The sequence below is a fragment of the Delphinapterus leucas genome, chromosome 13 (genome assembly GCF_059928025.1).
Source record: "Delphinapterus leucas isolate spDelLeu-1000000601 "Yukka" chromosome 13, BTC_Dleu_Yukka2, whole genome shotgun sequence".
In the NCBI taxonomy this organism is placed as follows: Eukaryota; Metazoa; Chordata; class Mammalia; order Artiodactyla; family Monodontidae; genus Delphinapterus; species Delphinapterus leucas.
Genome location: NC_143141.1, coordinates 72217047 through 72241807, shown reverse-complemented (window position 1 = coordinate 72241807; position 24761 = coordinate 72217047). Strand labels below are relative to the sequence as shown.

The 24761-nt window shown below is 49.4% G+C and overlaps 1 protein-coding gene across 2 annotated transcripts in view; it reads left to right on the top strand.

The window, feature by feature from the left end:
- The window catches only part of PLB1 (phospholipase B1), a 171529-nt gene that overhangs the window by 23473 nt on the left and 123295 nt on the right, over positions 1-24761 (top strand). Inside the window, exons 2-3 of one of the 2 annotated variants that reach the window (XM_022574167.3) lie at positions 16197-16734; positions 22929-23116. In XM_022574167.3, the coding sequence (XP_022429875.2) occupies positions 23059-23116 (58 nt within the window). In that variant the 5' untranslated portion in view covers positions 16197-16734; positions 22929-23058. Of the gene's footprint in view, positions 1-16196; positions 23117-24761 lie in introns of both variants that reach the window. The other variant, XM_089923307.1, reaches the window with a different exon arrangement.

Below are 24761 nucleotides of genomic sequence, written 5' to 3'. Positions count from 1 at the left end.
TGTGAAAACACCAACCTTCAGAACTGGCCACCGGACTCCTCGTGTAGGGTACCAGGGCAGAGAACAGAGACTCTCACCTCCTGTGACCTGAGCACTTGGTGGCTAATAATGCTGCCCAGGATTACTAATAGCCCACATCAGAGCAGAGGGAGGCCTGCACCCACAAATAACGGAGGAGTGGGAGGGGTGGCATCCCTCCCTCCAGAGCACGGTCCCTTGGGGGAAATGCACCAGCTGGCGTCCTGGAAAGAATGAGGCCTGCAGGAGTGTGGCGAGCCCACCCAGGAAGAACTAAACATCCTGTGGCTGCACCAGGGAGTCTCAGACCCAAATAACTTCAGGGAGGTGAATGAGTGGTGGGACTGTAATGCATTTGGGAGGCACACACTCCCCCTAAGGGAGGATGCACTTACCCTGCTCCGGCCGGTTATTACCACGCAGGAATGTGGGCTCTCATGTTTCAAGATCATCCACATTTTCCAAAAAGCCAGAAATATGAAGTTTTAAATATAGAATCATCCCACTTTTAAAAAGTCAACTAGTTCAACGTTTTCATTCAAACTATTGTATGAGGCAACAGTGTCCAGGCTAGACCAAAGCCCTGTGACCCTCAGTTCTTCTTTTGGACCTCTGTTCTCTACCTGCAGAGCAGGGGGCCTTGGAGGGGGGTGCTGGGGCTGGGTGGAGCCTGGTGACTTCCTCTTACTTCAGTGTCGCCAGACAGTTCTCAAGTCACACTGCAGCCAGGGCTAAACTTGGAAAAACGGCTCTGCTATCTGAGCAGCCAGAGGGAGCTTGCTGGAGTCTCACTAGTGTTTTCTGGGCAGGTGGAGAGAGCGTTTGAGGCTGCGATGCGGTGGAAGAAGGTTTTGAATGGAATCCAACCCCGTCCCCCTCAAGGGGCGGGAACATTACCACCTGGTCAACATTACCTGCTCTGTGGGGGAGGGAATCAGGCTTTCCTTGGCCTCTGGCTTCCTGAGTGACCTCATCTGTCCTTCCCAATGACTATTTGCTTAACTATTTGCGAAGTAGTGAACATAAAAATGCTTTTGTGTGGTTCAAATGTAAAGCGTGCAAGACAGTGTTAAAACGTAGTTGCTTATCCTAAAATTTTCCACTCATTATGGGATCCACAGAACCATAGATTTTTAGAGCAAAAAGGGGCCTTTCAACCAGCGAGCCAGCCAAATGAGGTAAACTGAGGCAGAGAGTAATTCGCCTAAAATCTTGCTGCCGGTTCACTAATTCCTTTATTTCACGTCATCCTCCCTGTGCTTTGGAAAAATGAGCCCCAGCTGCCCCTCACCCCATCCTACCACTCACACACATCACAGCTGGCCTGATCCACTTACCTTTGCGATAGTATCGTATTTTGTGCAAAGTAGAAAATTTGCATAAAATATTAATAAATTTTAAGATACGATTTTATTTTAAAAGATTAATAAAAGTATTAATGAAGCCTTCATTTATATGTAACACATGAAATAATGCAAGTCCCCCAAAGTTTTATAAATTCTTCACAAATTGCATAATTTGAAACCTGGCAGGCCAAGTGAATTATAAACTGTTTATGCTACTACCACATGGTGCTACAAATTTAGCTAGTAAACAGAAACTACTACCAGACACTGTCAGGATTGGTTTTAATTTGCATGAGCTTTAAAATGTGCAGGTTTTCAAAATGCATTTTTCACATGAAATGAAGTGCCTGGTACTCCACTGAACACATTTTATTGTTTTCCCAACTGGATGAAACCTGCTCTGGTCTGAGAGTTCTTGGTGATGTGGGAGACATTGCTGGCTGCCTTCCCAGTAGCCATTCCTGCTTTCTACCTTGTGAGTAGAATCCCAATTTTGCTTAGATATTGATCAACAGTATGCTCAAGGAAGGTGGTACCAGCCCTAAGAGATGAGTCATGCTTGCTCTAGTCTAGACATGGTAATCCCATCTCCCTTGCCAGTGATTGACCCAGTTCTGCCCACTGAGACCCAAGGAAGAGTCAGCTAGAGACCTCTGGGAATGATTTCTCTTGACAAAACATAGACATACACCAAAAGAGCCGTGTGTCCTTCCTGCCTTTGGACATTGTTATATAAACATGGGATGCTTGGAGATGTGGCAGCCATTTTGCAACCACGAAGGAAAGCAAAGAGAATCATAGAGAATACCTATATGCTAGGCTGAAACATGTGTTTTATGGTAACAATAAAGGGACAAAGAAGAAAAGGGAATAAATAGACACAGAAATGTGAGGCATATAGGGCCAAACTTCCCAACAAGACAGGACCAAGTCAGGATTACATTGGGCTGCCTCTCTTAGCCCCTGAACTGTTTCTCCTGCACTAGAGATGTGAAAGAAACATATGTTCTTGGAGTGGGAGCAGAGGGCACTCAGAAGGTGTGGGGTTGCGGGGGACCCAGAGTGTCCTGTGCACCCTGAGGGGAGTGTGTGGGATACTCCTGCATATGCCGTGTGCATCTGTGCTCTGGAGAGGACACGAGAGGTTCCCTGTGCCCCATAGGTATGTATGGAGTTGTGGGATAATGTGGAAACTCTCCTTCCCTTGGAAATTAAGCCATTCATCAATTCACTCAGTCATTTTACTAATTTACAAAATGCTGACTTTGGGCCACACCCTGTGTTGCTTCTTTGGGGGATGCAAAAAAGCAGAACACAGGCTTGCTGCCTTTTTGGAGTTTGCAGTCCTGGATAGGGAGAGAAATCATGCTTGCAAATTATTAAGAACCAAGATAGTACAAATCAAATAGCAGGTGAAGGGCCGAGGCAACCAAGGGAAATGGTCTCTGGGGACTAGGGAGTCAGGAGAGGCTTCGTGGTGGTAAGGGCAAGAAGAGGAAGGAGTCTGATACGGAGGTTTGGTAACTGGAAGACAGGGAGAACGGAGATTCTCAGTTTGGGATGTCAGAAGAAGGAGGCTTCATCTTCCTTCTTCCTTGCACCAATGGGAGAAGCTTAAATTCTAGGTCTTAATCTACATTCTAATTCTTTGCTTCATTCGTGTCAATAAATTTTTATTGAGCAGCTACTATGTGCCAGCATGGTTGGCAGTTGGGGCTATAGAGAGGCAGATCCCTCCAGGAGCTCTGTATCTGTGTTGAGACAGCCAAAGGCAGGGAATAAGTGCTGTTCCAGGGAGAGACGCCAGGTGCCACCAGGCCTGGCCAGAGGAGGGACACCGAGGAGGGCAGGGGGGATGGCAAGGTAGTTTTCAGGGGCACAGATGGCAATTTATCTTGGGCCTCTAGGGAATCTGCTAGGCCGGGCTGGCTGCTGGCCTGCTGATGAACCTATCCCCCACTCAACTTTTCAGTAGGGTCCAGTCCCTGTGACCAAGAGCTCACCCCATCTCTTTGTGTGGATGGTACCCGTGGTCCATCTGATCATTTTGGTCTCTCATCCCAGAGGAAGGGGATTGAATAGGGAAAGACTCTGCTTTGCCACCCTGAACAGATTCTCTTTGCCTTGAGTTATATGGACAGCTGTAAGTTGACACCTATTTTCCTGGGGTGAGGAAGGGTGTGACAGGGCAGTGTGGGCCGTCCTGTGCACATATTCCTCTGTAGGCAGAGCTTGAAGGGTGCTGGGAAGAGGTGGGCAGTTGTGAGCTGCCTCAAGGGCCTGCTCCCTGAGCACTGGGGACCAGCAATGCTAACATCTCTACTGGATGGAGGTGGCTCCATATGAGGTCACCTGGTAGGAGAGGACACCAGGGGCCTTGGGAAGGAAACTCCCCGAGTGTGGCATTCCATGTGCACAGTGCAAAGACCTGAGGCCGTGTGGAGTGGCCAAGCTGACAAGGCAGGAACCACTGGGGCACAGCTTCTTCTTTGGCCATTGTCAGGGGTCTTCTCTGCTCAGCCAGGCCTGTTCCTGCCCAAGATCACTGTGTTGGAGGGACGGGAGGAACTGGGAGGTGGCAAAAGTAGCCCAATGCCTGGGGATGAGGTGTGAGACAGGTGGTGAGGTAGTTTTGAGGTGAGAAGGTAGCTGCTGGCCTTTGTTGGTTTTGGGGCATCTCCAGCCACAGGGAAGTGTTTGACCTTCCCAGGATGGGTCATGACTTGTCCATCCTCATTTCCATTCAACAAATACCTTTTGTGTAGGATCCAAAGGGACACAAAAGCAGTTCCTGCCTTAGGGAAGTTTGCCACCTATAATAGACAGCCAATTTGGATGCTGAAAGAGAGTTGCAAAATATGCTAGAGCTTCAAAGGAGGGTGAGATCACAGCTGGTAGGAGGTGACTGGAAACAAGCTCCAATAGTAAGCATTCCTGCCTCGCTGCCGGGAGCCACATGCTGCATTGAGCACCTCATACTCCTGGCTTCGTTTCATCCTCGCTTCGCTGAAGTATGGACCAGCCCTTCCTTTTATAGATTGGGAAACAGGCTCAGAAGACAGGAAGTGACTTGCCCAGGGGCAAACAGCTTCAAAATGGCTAAGCAGAGATTAAGGTCAGAAGTCTCTGGCTCCAAAGCACATAGTCATATGCATTTTGCCTGGCTGCCAGATGAGACAGATGGGGTTTGAGCTGAATCTGGAGGGTAGGAAGGAACTTGTTAGATGGAAACAGGAGGAAGGTATTTCAGGCTGAAGTTACACCCTGAACAGAGATGTGGGGGTCAGTGTGGTGCCAGAAATGTGTGGTTTGCTCAAAGGGAGTCTTTCAGGGTAAGGGGGGAAGGGAAGGCTTAGGTTCATCGTGGAAGGCTTGAGGGCCTGGGCCAGGGGCTTGTGTCCCTACCAGAAGGGAATCCCTGATGGAGGGAGGAGGCCCAATGATAAAGAGAAGGGAAGAAGCAAACCAAGACCGAGGAGAAAGGAGGGCAGCGGGACACGTGAGCTGGAGGTGAGGGGAAGCGGGGAGGAGTCGCCTTCCTCGTGTGGGCAGTGGAGTTTCTTGGAGAAGAGCTGCCCAGGGGAGCACTGTCTTGGGCTGAAGGTACAGCAGGCAGCCGTCAGGGAGGAACCCAGCAGTACCCACCACCCTGGGGCGGAGAGCGAGAGGCCGGGTGCAAGGCCAATGAGAAGAGGGAGGAGGGGGCTTGTGAACGGTCAGAGTGAGAAAGGACCCTCTGTTGGCTGGGTTGGGGGAATGAGGAAGGGAGAGGGTCTGGTGAGAAGCACAGTCAATTCTCAGATATTCTCCTCAGTCCCAGCCCTGGCTGTGACGTGCTGTGAGTCTGTAAGTCCATGTATCTCGCTCAGGCCTGAAGTCACCCTTGGGGGAGCAGGTCCCCACGGGGTGATATCTGCTTTCACAGGTCCCATGAGGCATATTGGACCTGTAGTGCTGGCTCTGCCCTAGGCCAGGCTCTGTGCCCTGGACCCGGATGCAAGCAGCCACGCCCATGCCTCCCCATCTCTGGGAATCCCCACCCCATCCCGTCAGACCTGCCAACCCTCTATCAGTCTGCTTATGGCTCTCCTCCATGCCTTTGCCCAAGCTCTTCCGATGAGCGCACATCACTTCTTCCAGACCTGGCTCAAGGCTTGCCTACTCTAGGTAGCTTTCCTGCAGGGTCCCACCCTTCGTTCTCTGCTTGGTGGCTCTGTGTACCCTTACATGCTCTTTCCTTTTACTTATACAGTCTCTAGGCTTCATTTTTTGTGTATGTTCATCTTATCTCCCCAAAGAGATGATGAGATCTTTAAGGGTAGGGATTACATCTTACATCTTTTCTGTCTCCCACATAATACCTAAGATTGGCTCATAGAAGGCCCAGCATTCACAGAACATCAAATGAATGGGAATTCCCTTCCACCCACACATGGGCCCTGTGGCTCTAGGAATGTGACCACAAAACATACCCAGAGGATGTGGTGAGATGCAGGTGGGGAGCAGGGCCAGGCAGGAGCTGAAGCATGCCTCCACCATGATGTTTCTCTAGAATGATGCTTAGCTGGAAGGGACCTTGGTGATGATCCAACCTTCTTCCTCCATTGACTGGTAAACAAAAGTCTCAGGTGGGGCATAGGTGTCCCCAGGGGCACAGAGCTGAGGCAAGACTCCAAGGTACAGCATGAAGACCAGCAACAGCCCCCTCTGCTAGAACCCAGTTTCCCAGGTCTCAGATCCGTGTCTTCTCAGCAGCATCCCCATGTTAGAAACACTCTTCTCTCCATGACATAAACCTTCTACTTCTCTGGCTAGTTTTTCTTTGTCTCCTTTGTAGGTTTTTCCATCTCTAGCTGCTCACTAAATACCAGCATTCCTTAGGATACAGTCATTAGATGTTTCTCTTCCCCCCACCCCCATCCTCTCTCCCTAGGCAGACTCATCCCAGCACACCTGGAATGGCCATCTGACTTCCGCATAACTCTGGCCCAGAATTCTCTTCAGAGTTTTCGATCCCTTTATCTGCTGCCTCTTTGGCATCTCCCGAATGTCCATACCTGAACATATGACCTCCCTCAGCATTCTCCAAAAACCTCCTCCCTGCCTAGTGGTCCCTACTCAGTGCGTGAACCACTGTCCATGCCAGTGCACAGGGCAGAAATTGAGGCATTGTTTTTTCTCCCCTCTTACGCATAATCCATTGGCTTTACTTCCTGAACATCTCTCTACCCACTTCTCTCCATCCCCACCACCATCCGCTGGCTTCAAGCCTCCTCCACCTCCTGCTCATAGGGTAACAGCCTCCTGTCTGGGCCCCTCCTTGTCTCCCTATGGTCCCTACTCCACACAGCCGTCAGTCCCCTTTTTAAAATATTAGGCAGATCCTGTCACTTTCCCATTTGCGACCCTTTATTAGCTCCTTGTTTCTCTTAGGGTAAAGGCCCAGACGTGACCAAGGCCTACAAGGTAAAGACCCAGATAGGACCAAGGCCTACAAGGCTTGAATAGCCCCTCCTAGCTCCCCTGCCTCAGCCTCCCTTCCCTCTGCATGGTCGCCACCCTGGCTCTTCCCAGGATCCCACTAATCACAGAGCCTTGAAATCAGCCTGGGAGAGGTCCCCTGGCCGCATGTGTTCATATTATCATCTTATGTGTATTTGTAAAACGAATTCACGTTTCCCTCTCTACCTGCCTAGAATATAAGCTCCGTGAGGTCAAGGGCCTCACGGCGCATGTAGAAGTAGCTCAAGAAGCACATGCTGGCTCTTAGGCCACTCTCAGGGATGATGCTCCTGAGTTCTGGTCACCGGGCGGTGGGGCAGACGAAAACCCAGGTGACCCAGTGCTGCACGGGCTGGACATATGGCACATGAAGAAAGCACCTTTATTCTCTTATCAGCCCGTGCAGATGTTTCTTTGGGTCCATTCTTCCCTGCCAGGAAGCCCCAGGCAGCTCCCACTGATTTTCTGGTCACTCTCATGTAATAAAATATTCAGCCCTGTGGGAGAGATATCAAAATGCCCAGCTTCCTTCCAGTCAGCCTGGGAAAGTTGTGGGACGGGGGAAGTGGTCCGCTTCTGTCTCCATCTCCTTTCCCCATTCTGGGAGAGCTTGGTGCTCTTGGGTGGAAGGCGGGGGAGGGCAGGGAAGGGCCTGCTGGACTTTTTACAACTGTATCTCCCCGTGGTGCCCTGCCTTCAGGTACCAGATTCTCTGGTGGAGGAGTCTGTGGTCACTTTGGAGCCTCTCCTAGCACTGAGGTTATTTTCCCTGTGGTTTTCTGCCACAGGCCACACCTCCTCAGCCTGGTCACGCAGGGTCCCTCTGGCTCCACCAGTCCTATAGGAAAAATACAGTATTTTATTGGTTGTTTGTTTTTTCTTATTCTTTTCACAAAAAAGAGCTCTCACAATATATACCTTTATCTTCTTAGTTTCTTTACTCAACGTTATACCCTGAAAAGCTTTGTTGGTTGGTGTGGGCCACCCCATTCTTTTTCATTACTGTGTAGTATTCCATAGCGTGGCCATACCACAACTTATTCAACCACTTCCCTAGTGATGGACAGTTACAGACTTTCCAATATTTCAAACAACAGATGCTTTGTTCAAAAGAGCTGGGAAGCTACAGGGGTCGATGCTGGCAAGTCCCAGTACACAAGAGGGGCTCCGACAAGGCTCACATGGTAATGAGAAGGCACACAAGTCGGGGTGGTAGGGGAGCTCTGCACCAGCAGTCGGGAGCCCGGGGCTTGAGCCCACTCACCTTCTCTGGGCCTCTGTTTTCCCTCCTCTGAAATAAAAGGGCTGGGATGCTCCAGGTTCTCAGTCTGGGGATTACTCATCTAAACCACCTGGGAAACTCTAAACAACATGACTAACAACAGCACAATGCAACAACACCAAAAAGAACAGTGCCTGGGCCACACTCCTAGAGATTCTGATTCTATTGGCCTAGGACAGGGCTCTTAGTCATTTTTTAAAGTGCCCCAGGCAACTCTAATATGCAACAAGTTTTGAGAACCACTGTTCTAGACCAGGGCTGCTTAAATCCTACTGTGCACACAGAGTATCTGGGGACCTCCTTAAAATCTGCTTCCTGATTCAGTAGGTCCTGGGTGAGCCTGAGGGCCCAGATTTCTAACAGGCTCCCAGATGCTGCCAGGGTTGCTGGTCCTGGACTGTATTTTTTTTTGAGTGGAAAACTAGATCCTCTAAGCCCTCTTTCCATCCTAATGTCCTTTTCGACCATCCTATGTACACACTGACCTTCAGCCAACTATTGCCAGGCTAAGTGAGGCTGGTATGTAGAGTGTGCCTGAAAACTTGGATGCAAAACACAGTGGTTCCCCAGGACCATGCGTGGCAGCTGGGGAAGCCCAGGGGCTTGACTCCAGCCGTGGGTGTATCGAGCCCAGAAGATAGTCGGCAGAGGGTTGGCAGGGCTTGTGAGGTCCAGCTGCAGATCCAGTGCTTCCGTCTCAGCCATAATTTAGGCAACAGTTGGCCTGGGGGCCTCCAAGAGAAGGCAGCTGTTTCCAGTCAGGCCGCCTGAGCCAAGCTGCAAGGGATTCAGAGCAGGCAGTGTCACCTAGAAGGAGGCCTGCCTCTAGGCAACTGCATTAGACGCCTGGAAGGGGGTTCCCCTAACAAGACATAAGCTTGGTCTTTTCGTCCCAGTGTCCCTTCTGTTTACAGTATTTCTGGGCATCTTTAGCAATCCGAGGCCAATTAGAATTAGACCATCTAATTGTCTCATCTGCAAAGTCATGCATTTATTTTACATTTTATATCGTTTCTGTTTCAAAGTCCTTTCAAAGTATTCCACTAGGTGCTATAGTTTAGACAGTGGGGCTATCTCCCATTCTCCTTTTTGCTTGCAAACCGGGTCTCTGATTTCAGGTTTGAGAGGACTGCTGTTATATCAGCATTGAGACTGACTCCTGAATCTTGTTGGAAAGTAATTTCTAGTCTGTCTCTAAGAATCTCCCTTTTGATTCATCTTTTCTCTGCTTACTACACCGAATCAAGATGTAATCAATTTTTATGTTCTTTAATTTTTTAAATAGACTTTATTTTTCAGAGCAGTTTGAGATTCACAGCAAAATTGAGAAGAAAGTCCAGAGAGTTCCCATACATCCCTTGGACCCCACACGCACAGCTTCCGCCACCATCAGCACCCCCCCACCCAGCGTGGTACGTCCAGTACAGTCCATGAACCAACATTGACACAGCATGATCATACAGAGTCCACAGTTTACATTAGGATTCATCCTTGGTGTTGTACCATCTGGGGTTTAGGCAAATGTGGAATAACATGTATCCGCCATCATAATATCATACAGAATAGTTTCACTGCGCTAGAAATCCTCTGTGCTCTGCCTATTCATCCCTCTCTCCCCCGACACCCCTGGCAGCCAGTGATCTTTTCACTGTCTCCATAGTTTTGCCTTCTCCAGGATGTCACATTGTTAGAATCACACAGTATGTAGCCTTTTCATATTGGCTGCTTTCACTTAGTGATATGCATTTAAGGTTCCTCCATGTCTTTTTGTGGCTTGATCATTCAGTTCTGTTTAGCACTGAATAATATTCCATGGTATGGATGTACCACAGTTTATTTCTCAGTCCACCTACTGAAGGACATCTTGTTTGCTTCCAAGTTTGGGCAATTGTGAATAAAGCTGCTATAAACATCCATGTGCTGTTTTTTGTGTAGACATAAATCTTTAATTCTTGTGAGTAACTATCAAGGACTGTGATTGCTGGATTTTAGGGCAAGAGTATGTATAGTTTTGTAGGAAGCTGTACCATCTTGAACTCCCACCAGCAATGAATAAGAGTTCCTGTTGCTCCACATTCTCACCAGCTCTTGGTGTTGTCAGTGTTTGTATTTTGGCTAGAATAAGTGTGTGGTGGATTTTAGTTTGCATTTCCCTAAAAATATGATGTGAAGCATCTTTTTATATGCTCATTTTCCATTTGTATGTCTTCTGGTGAGGTATCCATTCAGGTCTTTTGTCCAGTTTTTTAATTAGATTGTTCATATTCTTATGGTTGAGCTTTAAGAATTTCTTATGTATTTAAGATGACAGTCCTACATCAGATACGTCTTTTGCAGGTATTTTCTCCTGTCTGTGGCTTGTCTTCTCGTTCTCTTGATTCCAATCAGTTTTGACAGGGGAGGTCCCAGAAATCACTTTTAGTAAATTCTGACCTGTTTTCTGGGCTCTCTCGATGCCTGCTGGTTTAGCATGCATGCTGGGATTCCTTGAGTCTTACCCTGGAGTGGTCTATTTTGCTTTTTTCATTGCTAATTTAGCCTTTAATCTTCATACCAACATGCGAATTTGTTGGTAGAGATCTGGCAAGCCTGACTTATAGGCTCCTGGGAGATTCCAAATTCTTCAGAAAGGAGGTGTCTGTCTTGTCAAGATTTGGAGAAATCTTGGGCAATAGTTCTTGGGTGTGCTGAGATCAGGGTTTAAACTCTATGGCAGGTGGCATGTGTGAGTCTCAAACAGGATGTATTTTTAAAGGAAACTGATGTTTTGGAGTGTCAAGGGGCTCGTTAAGAAAAAGGCAAGAAATCCAGACAAGGGGAAGGAAGAGGTAGAGGGGTTGGGGTCAGAGCTGTGTGAGTGGTAGAGAGTGTATGATGAAGAGCAGGCGGGTGTTAGAAGTGGGGGGTTCGTGAGAGAGGCGGTTTTATCCCAAATGGTTTTACATTTTGAGTCATCAAGTTCCTTGTTGACCCTTGACCAAAACAATTTGAAGAACTGGAATTCTGCTTAGAAGCGTCAGGGTACCAATCAATAAACACTGCTCATTGGGCCTGAGGAATTTTATTCTGGTCTTGTTCTAAGGTACCTCTCAAATGAGCAGTTCTGCTTAAATCAAGTGTTTCCCCCTCGTACATTGTTGGTAGAAATGTAAATTGGTGCAGTCACTGTGGAAAACACTATGGAGGTTTCCCAAAAAACTAAAAATAGAATTACCATATGACCCAGCAATTTCACTCCTGGATATATATCTGAAAAAAAAAAAAACCCTAATTCAAAAAGATACGTGCGGGCTTCCCCCGTGGTGCAGTGGTTGAGAGTCCGCCTGCCGATGCAGGGGACGCAGGTTCGTGCCCCCGTCCGGGAAGATCCCGCATGCCGCGGAGCGGCTGGGCCCGTGAGCCATGGCCGCTGAGCCTGCGCGTCTGGAGCCTGTGCTCCGCAACGGGAGAGAGGCCACAACAGTGAGAGGCCCGCGTACCGCAAAAAAAAAAAAAAAAAAAAAAGATACGTGCACTCCAGGAGCTTCCCTGGTGGCGCAGTGGTTAAGAATCTGCCTGCCAGTGCAGGGGACACAGGTTCGAGCCTTGGTCCAGGAAGATCCCACATGCCGCGGAGCAACTAAGCCCGTGCGCCACAACTACTGAGCCTGCGCTCTAGAGCCGCGAGCCACAACTGCTGAGCCCACGTGCAACTACTGAAGCCCACGTGCCTAGAGCCCATGCTCCGCAACAAGAGAAGCCACCGCAATGAGAAGCCTGCGCACCACAACAAAGAGTAGCCCCCACTCACTGCAACTAGAGAAAGCCCATGTGCAGCAACGAAGACCCAACACAGCCAAAAATAAACAAATAAATAAATAAATTTATTTTTTAAAAAAGATACATGCACTCCAATGTTCATAGCAGCATTATTTACAATTGCCAAGGTATGGAAGTGACTTAAGTGTTCACCAACAGATGAATGAATAAAGATGTGGTATGTACGTAATGGAATACTACTAAACCATTAAAAGGAATGAAATTTTGGGCTTCCCTGGTGGCTCAGTGGTTGAGAGTCCGCCTGCCGATGCGGGGGACATGGGTTCGTGCCCCGGTCCGGGAAGATCCCACATGCCACGGAGCAGCTAGGCCCGTGAGCCATGGCCGCTGAGCCTGCGCGTCCGGAGCCTGTGCTTCGCAATGGGAGAGGCCACAACAGTGAGAGGCCTGCATACTGCAAAAAAAAAAAAAAAGAAATTTTGCCATTTGTAGCAACATGAATGGACTTGGAGGGCATTATGCTAAATGAAATAAGTCAGACAGAGAAAGACAATTACTGTATGATGTCACTTATATGTGGAATCTAAAAAATACAATAAACTAGTGAATATAACAAAAAAGAAGCAGACTCACAGATATAGAGAACAAACTACTGGTTACCAGTGGGGAGAGGGAGGGAGGGAGGGTCAATATAGGGGTAGGGGAATAAGAAGTACAAAACTATGAGGTATAAAACAAGCTATAAGGATGAAGTGTACAACATGGGGAAGATAGCCAATATCTTATAATAACTATAAATGGAATATCATCTTTAAAACTTGTGAATCACTATATTGTATACCTGTAACTTATATAATATTGTGCAGTGACTATACTTCAATTAAAGAAAAAAATTAAGTGTTCCCCAAAGTGTCCATTGAAGGCCCAAGTCATCCTTGGTGAAGTTCTGCTAAAGGGGACACAGGTTGGATTGAGAAGACTCCTGGCTACTGTCAGCTGAAAGTTACAGTCAACTGAAGTTGCTTTTACAATCTTCTGTCTCGGGCCCCTGACCTAATGGTCAGCTGCCTCTGAACACAGACCCAACTACCAGAGTCCCTGGCAGGTAGAATATATCAGAGAGAGAGAATGCTCTCTTCGAATCAAAATCAAGGTCTCAGGACAAACAGCCAGGATGGGAGGACATTTTTTCTGGCTTTATTGGTGACTTACAGCAAAGTTTGCTCTCAGAGGGTGCTGATCTGCAGAGAACTGCCACCTCCCTGTTCTGTGAGGCTGGTTCAGCCAGCTTACAGGAATGAGGCCTGTGTTCCACTCTGTGGTCCTCCTCCTCTCGACAAAATAACACTCAAGGACACAGGACAGAACAAAGGGACGGGTGGAAGCAAATCACTAAGGACGCAGCTCTAAAGGGGAACCCTAGCCAAATATAAACACCCAGTATTCGACAAGTGAGTAAAACAGCCAAGGAACCTAAAGGAGAGCGGAGTTGAGGTCCCGCGTAAACGGACTTGTTGATATGGACGATGGTCCACGGGCAGTGAGGCTCGAGGGCACCACACCTGGACAAGAGCCACGGTCCACAGTGACAGGCAGGTCAGGCTGGAGCTGAGTCATGGCACCAAGATTGCAGTCAGAAAAATCAAACAAAACCCAAGAGAAAATTAGTCAAAGCTGTTTCTTTATAAACTTGCAGCCACAGGGAACCGTCTGCAGTCACTTTCGTTTTCACAGGGGTTCAAAGGTGTCTGAAAGGAGAATAAGTTTCATAGGGGAAGAAAGAGGAAATGCTGGCAGTCTGATTGGCAAGCATTTTCTTCGGGGGGATTTTGGAAACGGGAGACTCTGATAGACCTTCAAATCTATTTGCCAGTCCTTGATTGGTTCACTATCCATCAGTTATAAGACTGGGAAATTTTCAGATTTTCCTGGGGTTTTTTTAGGAGGGTTATTTTGAGAGATTTCTCAAGCATAGGAGGACGCCTGGGCCAGACAGAGACCAAGCAGGGCTCCCTTCCTTTGTGTGGTGATGTATTGTTCTTGGTCCCAAGAGTGCAATTCTTGGGACACAGTTTCCTCCTGTGTGCAAAGCTGCAATGGGACTTTGCAGAGACTGTGCAGGCGGTTCCAATAGGCCCATGTTCGGATGGCTGACAAAATTAAGTAAGTGATGTAACACAGCTACAGAGAGGGCAGGAGCAGTTAATCTGCCATGAGGTAGCACTGGCTTCTGTTCACCAGGGGCTCCGGAGGATGACTGGAGCCAGGCTGGGTATTTTCATCAATGTAGCAGTTGTTGAGCATCTGTTGACATCAGGCCCTGTGCTAAGTACTAAGGACACAGCAGAGAACCATTTGGCCCTTGCCCTACTGGAGTTTGCAACCAGAAAGACAGGATAGACCTTGAACAAGCAATTCCAAGTGTGTTGAATATTGGAGGAGAAGCAAGGCCAGGGAACCATGAGACAGGGCCTGACACTCGCTGGGCCAGATAAAGCATTTTAGGAAGAAATATTTATGCTGAGCCTGGAAGGAGAGTTAGTGAGGCCAAGGGGTGGGAAGGGGATTGGTGTGGCCTGAGAGTTCCAGGCAGAGGGAACAGCATGTGTTAAGGCTCTGAGGTGGCAAAAAGGATGACACGTTCAAGGAAGTGAAAGGAGCCCAGCAAGCCTGGGGTCCGAGCAAAAGGGTAGAGGAGGGCTTAAGGCTAGAGGGAGGAGGGGGACATGCAGGGCCTTCGAAAGCACGCCAAGATGGTTAGACTTCGTCAAAAGGGCAGTGGGAAGCTGTCAAAGGCTTTTATACGAGGGTGTGACATCAGATTTGCACTTTGAAAAGATCCTTCAGGCTGTTGTGTGAAAAAACAAACAAACAAACAAGATTGGAACAAGCAAGAGGGGACATGGAGCATATATTACAGCCATTCAGGGGAGCAGAGATGGTGACATGGGCCCGGGGTGGGACGGTGAAGACAGAGAACGATGAGTGAGCTCATGAGGTGATTGAGGGTCTAGAATTGATGAGACTCAGCAATGAATGATCTGTTGGGGCTGAGGAGATGAAGCTTTCAAGAATCATTCTTGGGTCTGTCTACAACCACTGCTGCCACTTCCTGTAGGAGTGCAAATGAGTGCAGGAAGAGCATACGTCCCGTTCTTAACTCCTTGAGTTTGAAGTCCTATGAAGTATCAAAGTAGAGATGCTGAGTCAATGAATCAATAAGTTTATGGGGTTTGAAGGTTGAAAGAGAGGGCTGGCTGGAAATGGAAAGGTAGGAGTCAGTGATGCACAGATTTTAAATGAAGCCGTGGGTGTGTGTGTGTGTGGTTGGGGGGTGAGATCACCTTGGGAGACAGAGAGAGAAAGAGGAAGGTGCAGGCCAGAGTGTTGAGGAGCTCCAGAAGCAGAGGGGGAGCTGGCAAAGGAGGCTGAAAAGGAAGAACTGGAGAGAAGAAAGCAGGAAACTACAGACATGCAGGCCCAGGACAGCACTTTCTGAGAAGAAGGGTAGCAGTCAGCCGTTAAACGCTGCTGAGATGTCAGGTAGGACGAGGTCTGAGGGCCTCACCATCCAGTGGATTGAACAAATTGTTGATCTTAGAGTACGTCTGCTAGAGTGACGGGAGCAGAAGCCATGGTGGAGGGCAGGGGAGATGAACGAGGGGAAAGGGTTTTAAAAGGTCACCCCCTCGGGGATGGGCGAGGGGTTGTGGTGGCCAGCCTGCAGGGGCTGGTGCAGGAATCCAGGCGAGAGATGCTACAGGTCAAGAGCCTGGAGCCTCGGTCTGCTTAAGAAAACCTGGATCTCAACGTCTGCAGAGAGGAACAATTGGAAACTTGGCTCCAGGTGGCTCCCAGAGCAAAGATGAAAGGGAGTGGGGCGTAGGACGAGGCATCCGGGGTTTCCATGGAGACCACCCTGAGCTTCCGGCCGCTCTCTGGAGAGCCTGGGATTAAGACATACAGCCCTGGGTGTTCCTGGTCACACGTGTTTGGCCCCTAAGAGGCCTATAAGGGTGAATCAAGGAACAAACGGAAATGAACAAAAGTAAGGAAGTATTGTGTCTTGGGTTGAGGACTGGCCTTTGGGGCAGAAAAAACAGTATTAAAAATCTGGTCTCACCACCTGCTCTCCGTGTGATCTTGGGCAAGCTTCTAAACATTTCTGTGGTTTCTTAGAGACTGTCTTCAGAGATGTTACAGTATGAAAATGTTCGGGGATTAGAATGGAGAAAATTAGGAATTTGAAAATTCTTTTTCCTCAGGTTTTCTCTTCTGGGTTCTAACAGGTTATAACCCTGCAGTTATAAAGAAGGTCCTTCCAGAATCAGGGAGAGAAGAAAGGAGTACAGGCTGGCCTGCCTCAGCCAGCAGTGCCCCGAAGAGAGGCACACAGGCGCTCCCTGGGAAACAGAGCCTGAGGTGACAAAGCTCCGCAGGGCTGTGCCTAATCCAGGCCTGGCTACGCTGATGACTGGAGCCCAGCGCAGATCTGCCTGCCCAGCCCCGCCTGGCCCAGCAGGCCAACCTGCATCGGCGCCCTGGGACAGAAGGCCGGCCCCCTCCCACTCCCAGCCCACTTGCACGGCCCTCTCCCCAGGTGATGCCCATCACAGGTAAACAGGGAGCCGGCCAAGCAAGCACACTTGTGTATCGTCATCATTACTAAGGCTATTAACACCACGTGCAGCGTGTGTGAGGGTGGATGACGGCCCAGCTCCACAGCAAGCTGGTGACGCCAGGCCACAGCCGTCTCCTGCCCCACAGCCCAAGGCCCAGAGGCCCCAGTCTGGATCAGCAGTGCGGATGGGGAGACGTCGACAGCCGGTAAGCTGCCCCGATTTGGTGGTAGAGAGGTGCTCTTCCGTCTCTGGATCCGTGGTCCGGGAGAAGCCCTCCTAGCAGGTGGTCCACTCTGAACACAGGCCAGGGAAGCATGTGGGGTCAGGCCACGAGGGGCTGCAGGAACCAGGATACTCCCGGCATGGTCCTAAGCACGCGAGGTTCCCAGGAAAGGCCAGGAGACTGTGGTTATTCCCTTTGGATTTGAGGAACAGATCATAACTCTCAAAGGATGCCAAAGAAATGGAATAAGGGAAAGCTTAGCCACATGGCACAGTTCCCTCGGGAGCACCCCCCTCAGTGGGCAGAGGACTCTCACACCACTTCTCTCCCCAGGGCACTCCCCCGGCCCTGCCCTGGGGATCTCAGCTCTGGAAGATCCAGGGAAGAGCTTCTCCTGTGTTCCAGTGCCTACTGGCCATGCTGGCCGACCTGTCTCCATGGGAACCCTCTTCCCAGAATGGAGATGCGGGCCCTGGTTTTTATGTTGGTATCTGCTAGTGCAGGGTCTGTGTCGAGTGTCTCTGACTTGAACCTGACCACTCCTGGGCTGTGGTAGAGAGGGCAAGCACTCCGGGTTCTACCCTGAGTAGCTGAGCAATTGGGCAAGTTACTAATCCTCTCTGAGTTTTCATTTCTTATCAGTAAAACTGGCCTAAAAATTCCATTGCTGCAGGTGGTCGGGGTGATTCAGCCCTACATGATGAATGGGGAAAGAGCCCTGGACTTGAATCAGGGAATCCAAGACCTATAACTCAGGCCCTTAGTCACAGACTGGCCCTCCGGCTTTCTCTGCCTCGGTCTCCCCCTCTGTACAATGGGGGTGGAGGGCACTGACTAGATGGCCGCTAAGGTTCAGGTGCTCTCTGACCAGTTCTGACCTAATCCCTGCTGCTTTCCTGCCTCTGGGTGGGATCCTCCCAAGGAGGGGAAAGGAGGTCACAGCCGGGCGTCCACCAACTGGGATGGAGCAGAGCATCCCTGTTTGGTTCTCTGGTCCTCCTGAGATGGCCTCCACAGGTTAGTGGGTACCTGGAGCCCGGGCCGTGAGGTGGTCAGGCTGGGTGGCCCGCTCAGACTCAGCGCTCATGAGGGAATGGTCGTACTGCCAGACTCTCCTGCCCAGCTGGGTGCATGAGCCAGAGGCTGCCCTCCAACAACGCACAATCAGACTCCCCGGGTTTCCCTCCGGAAGGGTGTTTAAGACCATTTCATCAGGCTCATCTCTCAGTCACGCCTGGGAGAAACTCACAGCTGTGGAGGTAGAAGACTTGGGTCAGAACCTCCTCTTTACAACTTACTGGTTTGGTGACCTTAGTCAAGGCTTTTAAGCCTCATGAATGTAGCTGATATTAAATGAGATAATTCATTTATGAGTTTGATTAGAACATGCCTGGCACCCAGTAGGTGCTTAGCAAATGCTGTTCAAGTCTTCACCTGGGTGTAGGTGCACTAAGGTGTACAGATGGGGAAACGCATTGACGACACCCCCCAAGCCCTGCTCGGGGCGGGGGAGGGTGGGAAGGGGCTCGGGGGCTGCCTGGCTGATCATCTCAGCCTGCAGATCGCCCCATCTGCTCAGACTCTGTGTTGTGCAAATACCACCATCTTCCGTGTGCTGGGAGGCATAAAGGTTGGGAAGCACTGGGGGGTCTGGGGGGCTCAGAGTCTGGAGATGGTGGATGAGAGAGGGGAGAGAGGGACCAACAAGCAGAACAGCATGTGATTTGGAGGATGTCAGGGCTCATGCCGTGGGGGCCACATGCTCCCCACCTGTAAATGGTGGCCAGTTGGTGACGGTGCCCTTCTCTGCACAAAGGTTTGTGCGGGAGAGAGGTACCCTATATGCTTGAAGTAGGCAGGTCGTCTCACCCCTTCCGCAACTGCTGTTGTCCAGTTCTTCACACTGCATGTGAGAACATGGAATTCATGCCATCAGTCTCACAGGCCGGGAAACCAAGATGCACGGAAGAGGAAAAGCCTGCAGGTGGTAACGGGCACCATGGCTGTTCTGGAACTGTAGCCCACACATCCTGGTGCTCAATGACTGGGCCTCTCCAGGCGCCAGAATCTGGCCCTTTCCCCATCTACTCCCTGACCTTGGAGGGAAGCTCCAGCATTTTACCCAGGGTTCCTGTGGGTTTCCTCTCTGGAGAGGCTGCCAGGTCAGTCTGACTTTGTCAGCATCCATGGCCCGTTCTGGCATCAAGCCACGTCCCAGGGACCTTTGGCTCGTCCAGAACAGCAGAGATGAAGCCCTCTTCATCCCTCAGTGCTGGGCAGGCCTGGCTCAACTGGAATCCATCATTAAACTTGATGCCCAACCCCCAGCCTAGGCCAATTAATTCAGAAGGTCCGAGGGTAAAGCCCAGGCACAGGTATTTTTCTTGAAAGCTCTCCAGGTGATTCCAATGTGCAAGCCAGGCTTGAGAACCAAGGAGCTGGGAGAATAATCGTGTGACCTTGGGGAAGACCATGGGCTGTGAGCTTCAATGTTGCTTCTCCATTATTTTTTCCCATCGTGCTTCATGGTATTAGAGCATTGTGCCTGTCTCTTTCTACTCAGTGTTCTGTCCTAAAACATGATGTGTATCCCTTTCATCTTTTCTGTTCTGTCCTGTTGAGCTGATCTTTTTATAGTAGTTTTGGTCTCTTTCCTTTTTATTCTGACTTTCATTCATTTATTTATTCATCCAACATTGAATGAATGCCTGCTATGACAGGCAATGTGCCAGCCGCGGGGGACATAGCAAAGAACAAGGAGGACAGGTCTCATGGAGTGTATGTTCTACTGGGATTTGCCCTGTCCTTTTTTTTTTTATCACTAATGCTGTGATATTTGAAAATTGTATTTTTTCTAGACATGCATTGCTGGTCCCTTCTTCATTTTGTCTCTTACTTTTTCATTCCTTAATTAAACTCTTCTTATCATTAGTATATTGATTATAAGAAAATCCACTGCCCCAGGGAAGCTAAATCTGCTCAGTTACTTGCACTGGACAGTGTTTTGCCCGTGTGTGTGTGTGTGTACATCCAGGCTTGTGTTTTGTATCCACAGGAACACTGGCATCTAGGTAACATTCAGGTTTGGAGATGCCTAATCCAAGCCTCTTTTCCCTTCTGTGGCTGGGAAGGGCTTGGAGAGACACAGGCTTGGTTAAACCAGTTGTCTCTGCCTTTGGAGAAGAGTTAGCCAATGAATGAAGATTTGTTGAGGGCCTCGTATGTGCAGGACACTGAGCTAGGTGCTCTGGTGGGGAGGGGTTCCAGGGGTGCCAAGACGACAGGAAGAGAAAGGCCCAACTTCTCCCTCAGGAGGCCTACCAGGATCCTGCGACTAGTTCCATGCAGGAATGAGTGACACGAGGCTGTCATGGTGAGGGCCAGTAGGTGCTTCAGAAAAGCTGAAACTGGGGCAGACAATTCTCAGGGCATGAGTGGCATCCGTGCAGATTATTCTGAAATTGACACCCCTGGTTCCACCCCTGCCACAGTTCTGGTGTGTACCCTTCCTCTTCTAGCCATGGGTCTTTTGTAAGATAGGCACCAGTGGGTACTTGTCCTAAATGACAGGCACACATTCTACCACATTGGCAGAGCTCACCCAGGAGCCAGGGATTAGGTTTTCCTTTGTTGAAAGAAGAGAACAATTTTATTTACTACTGCTCACAACCATTAAAAAGAACCACAGGCATCACTTCTAGCTCCCGGTACACGGGAATTTGGTGTAGCTGCATCTTTCACCAGAGGGAAAAGCAAATCTGTTTCCTTCTTCTCAAAGTCTAAGGATTTCTTTATGGATCTGATCTACTACTCTCTGAGGTAGTGGTTTTCTTTTTTTCTTTTTCTTTTTCACTGTGACCCATGTTTAGAAATACATATTGTATCACCACATGTAGCTGAAATGAAAGTTTCTCAAAACATTACTTACCCTTACTATATGCAATGCCCTTGGTTATATTATATCCCATTCATCCCATTCAATTTTTTAATGGGCTGATCATCCACCAAATTAAATTCATGGGATAATAATGGGTTGTTACCCCCAGTTTGAAGAATACTCTTCTAACGCCAGTGCCCCTTTAATCCGTACAGGCCCTGTGGCCAAGGCTTGGCCTAGCCCCGCCTTGTGGTTTCTTGGACAACAGCACACTCTCAGCTTTTTTAGTCACTAAGATGCCTTCTGACCAAGGCATGGACTGCCATCCCTAAGAGATTTGAATTCATGGGCCTGTGCCTTTCGCAAAAGGAACACCTGCTGATTGTTGCTAAAGTCTGAAGTGAAGCATCTTACCTTCTCTAGGACTTGTCCTCGTAGGACATTTTAGTAGCAAAAATCAGAGAAGCTTATAAGCTTTTGGAGTTTGCCTCTGGCTTTTGACAAGTCCTTTGTCCATTGTTTTCACAGCTGCTAATAGATCACATAGGTCATCAGTGCTAATTAAGCTAACACCTAAGGAGCACACCACAGAGGATGACAAGAATGCCCAAAAAATGTTATTCCCCCCTGCCTCACAGTTGATGAGAATTCCTTGATGCACTGACAGGACTCAAAGATTTTTTTATCTAAGAGAGACTTCAGTCTGTACTATATAAAAATGCTTCACACAGGTTAAATATGTGTTTAAGTCATTTCTCAATTTTTCTAAATGGAAAAGAGGTGAGAAGTTGGTATGTGTGCCAGTCCAGCTGGGCCATAATGGTCATGCAGAGAAGTAGTAAGAGACGGAAAGGAATACACAGACTGCAGAGCTAGGCTATTTCTGCCCATTTCCCATCACGCTTCCCACCCCACCTCCAACTGGCTTAAGCATGAGTGGGGACCTATGAACACCCATTCAGTCCAAGTAGGTTCGGGGATGCTCCTCAAAGCTGTTGGTGGCCTGGAGCTGAGTGGACTCCTGACATCCTTGTAGCAGGACGGCAGCTTTGGGTCTCTCATTGAGCTTTGTGGGAAGTTTGGTGAAGATATCAAGCGTCAGATGCCCAGAAGCATCTATGTCCAAATGGCCCCTGCACACACGCCTTGGGTTTACTTCTTCTTCCTTCTCTGCCTTGTGTGCCGCCCTCTGCCAGGCTCCAGGACCAGCCAATGGTCAGCTGGTCAAGTTGTATCAGTGCCTCCACACTCTTGGTGTGACCTGAGACCTCCGTGCAGCCCTGAGGCTGAGCCTTAGGCACAGCTAAACCAGTGGTCATCCACAAGCCACATTTTTCTGAGCAGGTGAAAAAGGAAAACAACACTTAATATCTGGAAGCCAGAAACAAGGGGCCGCCCACTTAGTCTTCACTTTATACTTAAGAGAACCCAACTATGATTTTAAATATTTGAGAAAAGTGTCAGCAGATCAAGACCTGAGGTTGGGTGATAGAAACCAGCTCCAGACTCCTAGCTAGATCTCAGAAGTCAGGCTCTCAGCCTTGCTGCCATAAGGGTCACCAAAATGCGAGGATGATTTAAATATATTTGTTCTATTAACTAAAGGCCATTGTTCCTTGATACTTGTGGGAAAAAAATTCAACTTTACCCCCTCAAGGCTTGTCACCCAGGCTTTAAACTCCAGCGCCACCTGCCCAGTTTGGACCCAGCCCAGCATTCTGACTTCGTTTGCCCAAAGGAAACTTCTAGTTCTATCAGATGAGTTCCATGGCTCACCTGTCTGGCTAACATCTGTCAATTCAACATGCAGACAATAAATGTGTGGCACACACTTCAGCCCAACACTCCCAGCCACCCCGGCTCTAGGCGCAGGGCTCGGAAAAAACCTCTCTGTGCCATGGAGACTAGGGAACCCAGAGGCACTCCTGAGACACTGTGGGAACACATTGCCCACTAGAGATCTCACATTCGGAGATGGCTGGTTTACAGTTGTTACAGAGTACTTTCACTTCTTTCATGGCTTTTAGTTCCATAGCTTACAGCGGAAAAGCTGAGGCTAACCTAAGGGATGCCCCCCAAGCTCTGATGGCTGTGGCCGACCTGGGATTCCAGCCCAGTGCCAGCAATTTCCAGTCCCCCGACGCTAACAATTTCTGGGCACTCACCATCCTGGAAGGCCATGCGAAGGGGGCTGTGTGGTCCTGGTCTTCTGGTGCCTTTGTCTAGAACATGCCACCCATCTTTGACCCATCTACCTTGAGAGGTCGTCTACCTAAATGTTAATATTTATCATTTACAGCTGGTCACTGCCCTTTCAAAGGTGAAGACAGTAAAATTTATGACAGGCGTCCTATCAGACAACAGAGGAGCATAAAAGGAGAAGGAAGAGTGATAGCCCATGGGTCCGCGGACGTCTGGAGGGTTCTAGCATGGGGCTGCGGCCACGCACTTTCCTCCTGGGGCTGCTGCTGCTGCTGCTGGGGCGAGGTAAGTCTGCCTTTTGCTCAGGGGGCAACCAATGGGTCAGCCCTGCTGGTGTCCCATGTTGCTTCGGCACAGAGCTTGGGAGAGGAATTTTCAGTGAGCACGAAACGCACAGGTGAGAATAAGCAGGCTGCAGTGCTGAGCTTAAGTGCCCACAGCTGTGGGGGATGGGCAGGTCTTAGGACAGGTGAGAAGTGTGGGCGGGCAACAGCCCCGTGGTGGGGAAGCAAAAAGCCATAGGTGTAGGAGTCGTGAAGACCCTGATTCTAGCGCTCTGTGATGCGTGGCCTTGGGCAAGTCCTACCTCCCTGGACCTTGATTCTTAACATGGAAAAGTACCACTATGACCACTAATGGTAAGCACATTTTGATCATTACATGGGCTTTGTTCGTTTTTGCTGAAAGGGCAGAGGAAGGCAGATTTGAGGGTGATGAATTCTACAGGATTGCACCTTGTTCTTTAGTACTACTGACTCTGACTGAAACGAGTGGGCTCCAAGCCAGGGCTTTGGATTTCTTCTGAGCTAATGGTTAAAAGACGGTGCCTCTGTCCCTCTTCTCCCAGCCCCTGGCTCTACCTTCCTCCCTTTGTTCAGAAAGGCGGGATCTTTTAAACCGAAGAGGGCCTTAAAGATGATTTGTTTTTGATTTTGTTTTTTGCGGTACGCGGACCTCTCACCGTTGCGGCCTCTCCCGTTGCGGATCACAGGCTCCGGACGCGCGGGCCCAGCCGCTCCGCGGCATGTGGGATCCTCCCGGACCGGGGCACGAACCCGCGTCCCCTGCATCGGCAGGCGGACTCTCAACCACTGCGCCACCAGGGAAGTCCCTTAAAGATGATTTTTTAACTGTCACCAAATGAGAGGCCTGGGCCCAGAGCCAGAAAGCTCTTGCCCTGGAGCCCGCAGAGGGAGAGGAGGAGGCGGGGACAGAGGCCGGGGCCTGGCTGGGGTCCAAGCGCTGCTTCGGCTACTTACCTGGGACATGTCGGTCGCCCTCTCTGAGTCACTGGGTGGGATGCGAGGCCAGAGAGAATGATAGTGCCTGCTCTGCTTCCTACACTGGGTGACTGCATTTTCCTGATTACTCCTGAGGCTTAGGTATCTTTATGTTTATGGACCATTTGAATTCTTCTTTCATGCAGTGACTGTTCTAGTGTGTTTCCCGTTTTCTTCAACAGGTTGTCCTTTTTCCCACTGATTTCTTTTCAGTTTTTCATATGGGCTGTGCACTTGCTATTTGTTGGTATAACCAGCAAGTATCTTCTGAAGCCTGTCTTTCATTCTCTTTATGGAGACTTTAAGTGAACAAACTTCCTAATCTGGGGGGGGAAGTAAAGGGAGACCAGCCAAATGAGAACAAACGGAGGCATGTATTCCAAGGTTGCTATGGTAAAAGCTGCTATCATTTGCGTTTGGCAGAGACTCCGAGGCAGGCAGGGGAGTGGGAAAGCTTGACGACGGAAGAGGGGAAGGCTTCAGGGCTGCTCTGACTGGCGGCTGTTGCCAGGGGGAAGCTAGCTGCAGGTGGCTAACTAGAAACCAGGCATCTTAAATGATTCGTTTGGGAAACATACGTGGCTTTCTCTGGTTGGTCCTGAGTTGGAAGCAGGGACAAAAGTTGGGGAGCTGCAGACATGGGCCAAGTC